This window comes from Dromiciops gliroides, chromosome 4, assembly GCF_019393635.1.
Source record: "Dromiciops gliroides isolate mDroGli1 chromosome 4, mDroGli1.pri, whole genome shotgun sequence".
In the NCBI taxonomy this organism is placed as follows: Eukaryota; Metazoa; Chordata; class Mammalia; order Microbiotheria; family Microbiotheriidae; genus Dromiciops; species Dromiciops gliroides.
The window spans coordinates 414,318,091-414,330,502 of NC_057864.1; the positions used below are offsets into that span (position 1 = coordinate 414,318,091).

The following is a 12,412-nucleotide window of genomic DNA, read 5'->3' on the forward strand; positions in this document are numbered from 1 at the left end:
TACTGTTGACAAGAATCACTGACAAAATTTCAACCCAGGTCCATCCCTCTCTTCATTATTTTGCATTCTCTCTCTCTAAATAGTTAAAAACAAGTATTTAATATTCCAGAAGACCGATTAAAAGAATTCCAACTCACTGTGGTGCAGATGCATAGCCAGATGATACAACTTTAGTATGGAAAACCAGCGGTTGGTCCTTTATGGTGCTCTTCATAGCTATATTAAAATAATTAAAAGGGATCATTCAAATGTTTGGAATATCATCATCTCATTATGAAAATAACAGTGCAATTAGACATTTTAAAACTGTTATATAGGGAAAAAAATCTTTGTATCAAATCTCTCTGATGAAATCAAAGATCCAATGCCTATAGCAATCTCTTATATCTGATAAGAGTATAATATTCATGATATACGGGCAGCTATGCAGTATAGTGGATAGAGCACCAGGCCTAGAATCAGCAAGACCCGAGTTCCAATCTGGCTTCAGAGACTTACTAGCTGTGTGACCTCGGCAAGTCATTTAACCCCGTTTGACTCAGTTTTCTCATCTGTAAAATGAGCTAGAGAAGGAAATGGCAAACCACTCCAACATCATAGCCAAAAAAATACTAAATGAGGTCAAGAAGAGTTGGGCACAACTGAAACAACTTAATAACAAATTCAAAGGGGCAGCTAGGTGGTACAGTGGATAAAGCACCAGCCCTTGATTCAAGAGTACCTGAGTTCAAATCTAGCCTCAGACACTTACTAGCTGTGTGACCCTGGGCAAGTCACGTAACCCCCATAGCCCCACAAAAACAAACAAACAAATAACAAATAACAAATTCAAGATATATAGGGAATTGACACAAATATGAAACCAAGTTTCATCACTTAATAAAAATTAGTCAAATGATACGAATAATTTTCAGGAAAAAAAGCCAATTATCTGTCAAATGGGTTCACTTTTTTGGTTTGCTTTGTTTAGTTTGGGAGGGTTAAATTGGTTGAGGAGGACTGGTGAGGAGAATTAGGGTTAGGCAGCAGCATTATCAGGAATTATCTGTGGCATAAAAACTATGGTCATCAATAAAAATTTTAGAAAATAAAAATTACTTTTATAATAATAAATAAAGCTAAGAATGTTTTAATATCACATGAAAATTCATGAAGTTAATGTATGAAAGTTTATTAAAAGTAATACTTTGGTAAAAGTCTGATTTAACATAACTGATTTCAGCAATAAAATATATTATATTTTCATTTCTTTATTAGTTACACTCTTCATTCATATTGCCTTCAGTGTGTTTTTTTAAAGTAGGGATACAATTTTTGTGGCTTATGGCATGACTAAGTCAGGCACATTCGTTTGTTTTCCATATGAGCTTTTTCAAATCAAAAAAAGTCCTTACCAATACATATTTTAAGTCACAAGAATCAATGCTTGGAAATTTAACCACCAGCTGGCTACAGAGAAGCTACTATCTCTGCAATAAAATTCCGTATTTACACGACTACTATTACACAAGCATTTTTCTAAGGGACATAAACACTGTAATTTATGTGAAAATACAGTACATAGTATAGTATACTATTTTACTAAATGAGATGCCCCGTATGGGGAAAAATTGAAATGTTTCCATCTCTAAGTTGCAATCTAAATACCACATACAGATGAAAAAGTAAAGATATCACAAATTCTAAACAATAACAACTAAAGAAGATCTAATTTATCAAATCTTATCATAGATTTGCATATAAATACACTGTATAGACTAGAGGATACAACAATAAAAAATTTGACCCATTACAGTTTATTAGGAAAACTAAACCCTTCACAATGCTAGAACAAAATATCAGAAACATAATTTGACATCTCATAATTGACAACACATAATTAATGTTTATTAATAATCAAGTCTTGTTCATACAAGACACAATCTAATGATTTGGCAATGTTTTATTCACCTACTTTTTTTTTTTAAGTGAGGCAATTGGAGTTAAGTGACGTGTCTAAGGTCACACAACTAGTAAGTGTCAAGTGTCTGAGGCCAGATTTGAACTCAGGTCTTCCTGACTCCAAGGCCGGTTCTTTATCCACTGTGCCACCTAGCTGCCCCTATTCACCTACTTTTTACTCAAGTAACTCCAAATCTTGTTTAATACTTGGTATATATAACTTTTTCACATCTAGTTAATAAAAATGAAGTATTAATCACATATCTTGATGTACCAATGATCTCATTAGAATAGTTATTCTCTCAACCATTACAGATCCAAACTCTTTCAAATGTTTTCATATTATACAATTTTTTGCTTGTATCTTACTATTAATTCTGGAATTGCATTGAAGCCGTTCTTCTGGTTCTATCAATATCTCATAGATATGAAGGCAGTGCTCAGATTATCTTGTTACATGACCAGCTTTCTATGCTCATACACATGCTAGATGATGCTAATTTTAATGTTACTTTTTACATGCAAGTCATCATTGGCTTTGACCTACTTAGGAACCACCATGCATTTTTTCCACAGCAATTTAGGTCACCTGCAAATTTTATTGCTCTCAGATTGCAGTTGATGATGTTACATGATTCAAAGGCACATAGCAGGAGAATAATGAGTTATGAAATACACTGGGGACAAATCCAAGCTATTCAAATACAAAAAATAAGAGAGCCAGGCTCTTCACACAAGCCAACAAAAATAACAAACATGGAACTGGGAGTTTGGAAACATAAGAGCAAAACACAAAAGAGAAAAGAAGCAGCTAAGGAAAAAAAAACATACACATAGAGGAAAATGGAAAATGGAAATTAACCTAAATTAAAAATGCCAATATGATTTTTAAATGCTCTAGAGCAACTGATTCAGCTAAAGTACTAAAAGCAATGAAGATTTTTAGGAAAGAAAACAAGAAAGATATCCTAAGACATCCTCATAAGGATTAATGGCACATTCAAAGAACTTAACTAAAAATTGTCTACCTTAATAAAATAAGATGCAGGGGGGCAGCTAGGTGGCACAGTGGATAGAGCACTGGCCCTGGATTCAGGAGGAACTAAGTTCAAATCCAGCCTCAGACACTTAACACTTACTAGCTGTGTGACCCTGGCCAAGTCACTTAACCCCAGTTGCCCCACAAAAAAACCCCAAAAAACAAAAATAAAATAAAATAAGACACAGGAAGATTTTGAAGTTAAAAAAAAAATAAAGAGTTAAAAGGCAGCACTTCTGGAACTTGAGCCTCCCTAAACCTATTCTTGATCCTCACTGGAAATTCCACTCACTCCACACCTCCTTGCTTTCCTAAGTCATCACCTTTGCTCTAGCTTCACTTTCTCCTCTTCAAAATCTTGAAACTTTAATTAGCCAGATCAAGTTTATACTGTCCTCTAACTTTCAGTCTTCTGTCTCCTTTTTCAGTCATTACTCATCCCTTACCACACCTCAAGACTAGATTAATCCCATTATCTGCCTTCTTTGCTTCTACCCTTGAGCTGTATAACACCACTGGAGGAAGTCACATAACCTTGAAGATTAAGTCCACTACAAATCCATATTATTCAATCTGAACTAGGCACTCACTCCTGCCCTTTAATACTTCTGGTTTTTTCCTGATTGATTCTTGGTTAAACTCCCCACAGTTGTTGTCCAAACTTTTTCTTCTCTTCCCAAGTCACCTATATCACCTTTCCCTTACAGCAAAGAACTTCCCCTCATACTCCATTAAAAAAACTGAAGCCATGAATACTATTGTGCTATAAGAAATGATGAATAGGCAGATTTCAGAAAAACCTGGACTTACATGCACTGATTCTTAGTGAAGTGAGCAGAATCAGGCAAATGTTGTACACAGTAACAACAACATTGCTTGATGATCAATTATGATAGACTTAGCTCTTCTCAGCAATACAATGATCCACAGCAAGTCCAAAAGACATATTGGTGGAAAATACTATTCACATCCAGAGAAATAACCATGATGTCTGAATGCAGATAGAAGCATACTATTTTCTCTTTTTTTGTTTTTTTCTTTCTCATGGTTCTCCCCTTTTGTCCTGATTCTTTTTTTCCCCCAGGCAATGAGGGTTAAATGACTTGCCCAGGGTCACACAGCTAGTAAGTATCAAGTGTCTCAGGCAAGATTTGAACTCAGGTCCTCCTGAATCCAGGGCCAGTGCTTTATCCACTGCGCCACCTAGCTGCCCTCTGATTCTTCTCTCACAACCAAGAGAATAATGTGATTTAACATTTTAATTCTATAGAGAACCACTGGAACATAAGTTTTCCATTCCAGAGAATCAAGAAGTATTTATACTAACCAGATTTCTTTGGACTAGCCAAATTAGTATTTTTCTTCTTAAAAGTTGTAATGTGCAGCGGAGAGGTTGGCAGGAGACAAGAACTGAAAAAAATTTAAATATGACGTACAAAAGTAGTCACTATATGATAAAGATGAGTTTAAATAAATGGATATTCCATACCTACTACATGCAAATCATTCAGGATAGTTATAAATGAATAGTCCTTATAGCATACAGTTGTTGGTATTTTTAAGATGGAACAAAAGATTGATCTCATCCTGTTATTTCCAAATTGTGTTTATTATGTATGTGTATATATATATATATATATGTATATATATATATATATATATATATATTTTTTTTTTTTTTTAGTGAGGCAATTGGGGTTAAGTGACTTGCCCAGGGTCACACAGCTAGTAAGTGTTAAGTGTCTGAGGCCGGATTTGAACTCAGGTACTCCTGACTCCAGGGCCAGTGCTCTATCCACTGCGCCATCTAGCTGCCCCTTATTATATATTTTCAATAAGTATTGCTTTTCTCCTCTGAAATATATCCACGTGTGTATGTATGCATACAAATACATACATGCATACATACATAGATACATACATGTTTTAAATTAAACTGTGCAGTTTAGGAATCTAAACTGCAATTCAGTGTTCTAGATGAGAATTTATCTCTGTACTAACATAGCAAAATGTCACAGTTGATACAGTTCACTTGCATCTCTTATGAGAAACAAGAATTTTAAAGTCTGTCTTGAGAAACGTTCATTGAGTGTGCATTGCTTGGAAAGTACCTGGCAATAACTGAAAGAGTCTCTCCCACATCATGACGCTGTGACAGCATAAGTGAAAGAAGATTAATTTCCAACACAGCAATTTGATTTCCAAACATAGAGGTCAGCAAGCAGAAAACCTGGAGGGGTAGAATCAGGAAATCATAGAGACACTGACAAACATAAAATGTGGCAATACATGTAAACTCATTACCATTACTCATTACTAATACAAACAGAGACAGAGTCATCAATCAGTCAATTCAACTCAACAAACATTCCGTAAGAACCAAATGGCCATTACAAATTATCTAGGTGATAGGGGCAGCTAGGTGGCGCAGTGGAAAAAGCACCAACCCTGGATTCAGGAGGACCTGAGTTCAAATCCGGCCTGAGACACTTGACACTTACTAGCTGTGTGACTCTGGGCAAGTCACTTAACCCTCATTGCCCTGCCCCCCAAAAAAATATATATCTAGGTGGGACAGCTAGGTGGCACAGTGGATAAAGCACCAGCCTTGGATTCAGGAGGACCTGAGTTCAAATCCACTCAAATCCACTTTCAGACACTTGACATTTACCCTGGGCAAGTCACTTAACCATCATTGCCTCACCCAAAAAAAATTTATCTAGGCTAACTCTCCCATTCTGCAGTTAAGGAAACTGAGTAATAGGAGGTTAAGTGACACACAACCTAATCACACACAATTTACAAGTTAATTATTTATAACAAGTCACTAGATTATTTAATCTTTAAAGTGTCAAATAATTTCATTTCTTTTTAAAAGTTCAAATTAAAGATAATTGACAAAGTAAAGTATTAAAATATTTGTAGGAATACCATTAAATGCTTCTTCACTCACCTTATGATTAACAGCCTTGTTCATTATTGCACATGATCCAGCAACTTTAATGCTAAGGTTACTGAAATCTTGATTTGAAAAAAATAGCAAAATTAATGAATAATGGAGGGATAATCTTATTAAGATTAATACAAAATAAATAAAAATTATCTCTAATAAGTTAAATAGAGCAGAAACCTTAATTTCAAACTGCATTGGTTAGCATGCTTCATAGGCTAAATTATAATGTAAAAGCATATATATGTAAGAAAAATTATATGTTCCATCTACAGAGAGAGAACTGATGATATCTGAATACAGATTGAAGCATAATCTTTTTGTTAGTTCCTTTATCTGAAGTTTTGTTTTTGTCTGTTTTCTTTCAAAACCTGGCTAATGTGGAAATGTTTTGCATGACTGCTCACATATAACCTATATTAAATTACTTGAGTTCTCGGGGGTGGGGTGGGGAGTGAGGAAGAGAATTTGGAACACAAAGTTTTTTAAAAATTGATGTCAAAATTTGTATTTTACATGTAATTTGGGAAAATAAAATGCTAAAGAAAGAAAGAAATAAAAGGAAAGGAAAAAAAATTTTAAGATAGTCACTCCAAAAAACTCCAAGTAATGTCATAAGGAAAATTATATGTTCTATAGGGTGGGCCAAAAGTCATGAAGGAGTTTCAATATTTAATAACTCCTTTATTTTTTGTTTTTAATTTACAATACCATAGCATCATATCTAGTATATATAGGAAATGAATTTATATTACATGTAAAGAATCAAATCTTGTTAAGTGGTGAAAAAAAGGAAAAATAATTTTCAAAAAGTTATTAAAACATTATGATTTTTGAAACAAAAATTATGGCTTTTGGCCCACTCTGTACTTACATTAAATCAAAGAAAAGGATTCAAATTATCAAGCAAATTTGGGATGCTCTATGATCTTACCTTTAAAATGCAAAACAGATTCTAATTCCAAATTGTCTAAGTTAATTATGAATAAACCAGTAGAGCTTCCTATCCACAAGCATCTGGAAGCAGCAGCAGGGAAGCTAATTTCAAAGTAAAAAAAAACAAAATAGGACCTGTAGATTTTATAGAATAATGTTCAAAAGACTTAAAAATGTCCCGTATTCATCTACTTCCCCCCTTCAAACCAGAATTATTTATTTCCTTTAGCTTTCAAATTACAATATTACAGTCAACTCTATATCATCTAAACTAATGTAGGGAAGCAGTGGTGTTGGTAATAAAAATAATCAAAAATAATCTCAAAGTCATATCTTCTCCACATAGCGTATATGAATGACTCTATCAAAAGCTTTGTTAAGGGGCACCTAGGTGGTGCAGTGGATAAAGCACCAGCCCTGGAGTCAGGAGTACCTGAGTTCAAATCCAGCCTCCGACACTTAACACTTACTAGCTGTGTGACCCTGGGCAAGTCACTTAACCCCAACTGCCTCACTAAAAAAAACAAACAAATCTGACCTCAGAAATTTAACACTAGCTACTAGCTGTGTGACCCTGGGCAAGTCACTTAACCCTCATTGCCCCACACCACCCCCCAAAAAAAGCTTTGTTAAAATAAAATCTAAGTTAAAGTATACCCACAGCATTAATTTCATTTACTAGTTTAATAATCCTGTCAAAAAGGGAGGTGAGGTTAGTCTAGCATGGACTTGTTTTTGATGAAGTCAGGCTGATTCTTTGTTATCTCTGATTCCTTTTCTAGATGGTTATCCATGTAATGATCTATTCTAGAATTTTCTCAGGAATCAGAGTTAAACTCAGTATATATAGTTTACAGACTCTGTTGTCTTTCCTTTCTTGATATTCAATACTGTACAACATCTTACCTTCACCAATCTAGTGGTGCCTCTCCCATTTTCCATGATCTTTCAAATATTACATAGCTCAGCCATCATATTTGTATGTGCCAGCATTTTAGATACCCATGGATCTAGTTCATCTGGATCAGGTAACATAAATGCAACCAAGGTGCTCTCTCACTATCCCCTTACTGGGTATCAGTTCCCTGTTAATCATTTCTGTCATTTCCAGAGTCAGGTCCACTCTCTGTGGCCAATTGCCAAGAAGCAAAAATAAGAATGGGGTTGCTCTGCCTTTTCTCTGGTGTCAGCTATCACTATCACCTTCTCCGGCTCCCATCCCCCAGAGCAACTGGACTATCCATTATTTGATCCTCCTTTTTCTCCTAACATAGCTTTAAAAACAAAACCTGTTTTTGTTGTAAGCTTCCCTCATCAGTTTTAGAACATTCCAAGTTTTAAGTTGAGGGGATGCCCATCAATTGGGGAATGGCTGGACAAGTTGTGGTATATGAATGTAATGGAATACTATTGTGCTGTAAGAAATGATGAGCAGGAGGAGTTCAGAGAAACCTGGAGGGTCTTGCGTGAGCTGATGATGAGTGAGATGACCAGAACCAGAAGAACATTGTACACAGTATGATCAATATTGTGTCGATCTACTGTGATGGACTATATTCTTCTCACCAATGCAAAGGTACAGAAGAGTTCCAGGGAACTCATGATAGAAGAGGATCTCCAAATCCAGGAAAAAAAAAAAAAAAAAGAATTGTAGATTATAGATGCTGAATGAACCATACTCTTTCTTTTGTCTTTGGTGCTGTTGTTTTTCTATTTTGAGGCTTTTCATCATTGCTCTGATTTTTCTCTTATAACATGACAAATGCAGAAATATGTTTAATGTTATTATGTATATGTGTGTGTGTGTGTGTGTGTGTGTATATATATATATATATATATATATATATATATATATATAAAACCTATATCAGATTACTTGCTGTCTAGGGGAGGGAGGGAGAAAAATCTGAAATTGGAAAGCTTGTATAAACAAAAGTTGAGAACTATCTTTACAAGTAACGGGAAAAAATAAAATAAAATAAAATAACTACAGCAAATATTTTTTTAAAAAAGAACATTCCAAGTTTTATTATTATTCTCAGAACTATTTCTACAGGTCCATGCCATGCTCACACTTATCTTCTGTTACCTGCCTCTGCTTTCAATCCCTGCACATTTCTTTTGGAAAATCTAAATTGAGTGCTAAGTCCCTCTGCATCCATAATGGTCCCTTCAGACAAATGCTATTTTTCTTCTTCATCGGAACCGTTTGTCTTCATGTCTTCAGAATTTCATTCTTGAGCAACTCCCATTCATGTATCACTTTAGAACACGTGATCCTATCTATGACATCTCCTCTGAACATTCACATCCTCTTTTCCTAAATCTAGCATTTTTATCGGATTATACCAAGACTTCTTCTCTATCAAATTCTAAGGGGAATAGTTCCCACCATTTCCACCCCAGCAACCAGTTCTTCCCTGTTAATGAGAATAACAACCAGAAAGGAATTTTCTCTTGTTTGTTTCTCTACCTTTCAAAGGATGAAATTATCACTAAGACAAATCAAAAAGTTCTCGGTTTATCTGCCGTTGGAAGAGAGAGAGAGCTTCCTTAATGTCTATAAAACTGAAGCACTTCATCATTACTACTTTATGACTCTATGTCAGGCTTGTGGTCCTATTTCCCAAATTCTTTATATGTCTCCTCCTTCTGTCCATGGGGAGTAGTGTAGTCCAGTGACAAAATCACTTGTTTCTCCCTCCATTAACCTTCATCCAAATACTCTCCCATCGGGGGCAGCTAGGTGGTACAGTGGATAAAGCACTGGCCCTGGATTCAGGAGGACCTGAGTTCAAATCCGGCCTCAGACACTTGACACTTACTAGCTGTGTGACCCTGGGCAAGTCACTTAACCCTCATTGCCCTGCAAAGAAAAAACAAAAACAAAACAAAATACTCTCCCATCTTGCTTCCCCCTCTGGGTTTTTTTTTAATTTCTTTACATGACTATATATTTATAATATACAATGATATTTATTATGTATTTAATTTGTCACTTGTATTATATTTATAATTTCTATTATTTATACATTATTTATTTAATTTGTTGTTTAATATACAATGCTATTCCCTACTCCCTTCAAATGAGAGCAGGGATGATTAACAGAATGTGTATCACACATACTGCTAAATTTGTAAATGTTTTCTATAAAATTATACTTAATAAAACAGCAGTCAGATAAAATCATTTGCCCACAATCACAAAAGGAGTTCATAACAATTGATGCTTCCTTGTTTTTCAACCAATCCTCTTTCCACTACATCATGCTGTTTCCACCAATGCACATCTCTCTCAGAACAAGAAGGGTTTAAACCTGAAAAATACCTTCTATGTCATTTAGTCCAACCCCACACTTACCACCTCATTTGACACATGAGCAGTCTGAGATGATAATGTGGAGGCCTCATGCCAATAAGGAAAAGTTTCTTTATGCCAATCACATCTTCAAGTCTTTCAAACCACTCTTTCAATTTCTTTTTATTTACACATATTTATCCCAAATCTACACTGGATGATAAAGATTCTACTCTAAGCACACTAGTCAATCCTAGCCTTTAACAACCTCTTAAAGGACATTTGTCTTTTTCTAGGTAAGCATGTTAAAAACATGACTTGAACAGAACAAGTTTTAAATGGCCACATAAAGGTTTCCTCACAGCACTAAGTATTTTGTCTGTGTAAGAAGTACTTTATGAAGTAATATATGGTGGCCAAGAATTGGAATTGGAAATTATGAGGATGCTTATTAATTGGGGCAGGGCTGAACAAGTTGTGGTATATGAACATAATGGAATACTATTGTGCTATAAGAAATGATGAGCAGGCAGATTTCAGAAAAACCTGGAAAGACTTAAGTGGACTGATGCTGAGTAGAGTGAGCAGAACCAGAACATTCTAACAGCAACATTGTGTGATGACCAACTGTGATAAACTTAGCTCTTCTAAGCAATACAATAATTCAAGACAATTACAAAAGCCTCATAATGGAAAATGTTCTCTACATCCAGAAAAAGAACTATGGAGTCTGAATGCGTACTGAAGCATACTATTTTCACTTTATTTGTTGTTTTTTCTTTCTTGTTGTTTTTCCCTTTTGTTCTGATTCTTCTCTCAAAACATGACTAATGTGGAAATATGTTTAACATGACTATACATATATAATCTATAGCAGATTGCTTGCCATCTTGGGGGAGAAGGAGGGAAAAAATTTGGAACTCAAAATCCTATAAAATGAATATTGATGTTTAACATGATAGTAATACATAATTCTGGCCTCAGGAGGGGGAAGGGAAGGGAGGGTGGGAGAAAAAATTGAAACTCAAAAAATATTTTTACATGTAATCAAGAAAAATTTTTTTAATTTAAATTTTAAAAAACAAAATGAATATTGAAAACTAAAAAATAAATAATATTGCTAAAGAAGAAGAGAAGGAGAAGGAGGAAGAGGAGAAATAGATGTGGGTAGCTGGGTAGCCCAGTGGATAGAGCACTGGCCCTGGAGTCAGAATGACCAGAGTTCAAATCCAGCCTCAGACACTTACTAGCTGTGTGACCCTAGGCAAGACACTTAACCCTAATTGCTCTCCCCCCACCCCAAAAAAAGTAGAACACAGTGAACAGAGAGCTTGCCTTGAAAAAAGCAGACCTGAGTTCAGTCCTGCTTCTATTACATGCTAACAGTATGACCCTGGGAAAGTCACTTAACTACTCTATGCCCTAAGACTATAAATTGCCAAGCAGTTGTTGATCTACACCAGTAGAAATTTCCTTACCTGGAGCTCCCTACAACTTTTGAAATCACAAAACTAATCCAAAAAAGTACACTAAAATAAGGGACTTTTTTAAAAGAAATTTTCAGAGTATTCTCACATTTAAACACAATCCAACAAAAGGAAAAATAATAGAAGTATTTGTATCTCTGTTTTTCCCTTTATGAAATGTCCTATTATATAAATAAAAATGCATTCTTAAAATTATAAATGGTTATTAAGGGTAAATGCTTCAATTTTATTTTAATCATCCCATTTCTTTATTGCCCATTAAAAAGTGAGTTTTTAGGGGGTAGCTAGGTAGCTCAGTGGATAATGCACCAACCCTGGATTCAGAACTTGAGTTCAAATCCAACCTCAGACACTTGACACTTACTAGCTGTATGACCCTGGGCAAGTCACTTAACCCTCATTGCCCCACAAAAAATAAAAATTAAATTAAGAAATGAGGTTTTGGTGGATGTTCTATGAGATTATAATGTCTTCCTTTACACAGCTTTAGCAAAGTACATCATACTTACAATTCACACTCTTCATTAACCGAATGAGCACAGCGTTCAATTCTCAATATAGGAAATGTTGTTTCTACCCTTTGTTCTTTTTTCAGCTCATTTGTGTAGGAAAGTTGACTTTCTTCTAGAAAAAGAAAATCAAAAGTAATTAACAAAGACTAACAAATTTTAAATTATAATATAAAATGAGAATTTAATGTCTTGATTATTAGGCTAATGTATTAAAAGATAAAATATAAAGAGCTCAAAATCATGGCTTTT

The 12,412-nt window shown here is 34.8% G+C and overlaps 1 protein-coding gene across 1 annotated transcript in view; it reads right to left on the reverse strand.

Annotated features, from left to right (window-relative positions):
• The window catches only part of WDR27 (WD repeat domain 27), a 164,267-nt gene that overhangs the window by 126,699 nt on the left and 25,156 nt on the right, over positions 1–12,412 (reverse strand). The window contains exons 9-14 of the mRNA XM_044003517.1: positions 12,161–12,275; positions 6,865–6,968; positions 5,934–6,001; positions 5,092–5,210; positions 4,308–4,390; positions 138–216 (exon numbers count right to left, since the gene is read on the reverse strand). Coding sequence (XP_043859452.1) covers positions 138–216; positions 4,308–4,390; positions 5,092–5,210; positions 5,934–6,001; positions 6,865–6,968; positions 12,161–12,275 — 568 coding nt within the window. The remainder of the gene's footprint in view (positions 1–137; positions 217–4,307; positions 4,391–5,091; positions 5,211–5,933; positions 6,002–6,864; positions 6,969–12,160; positions 12,276–12,412) is intronic.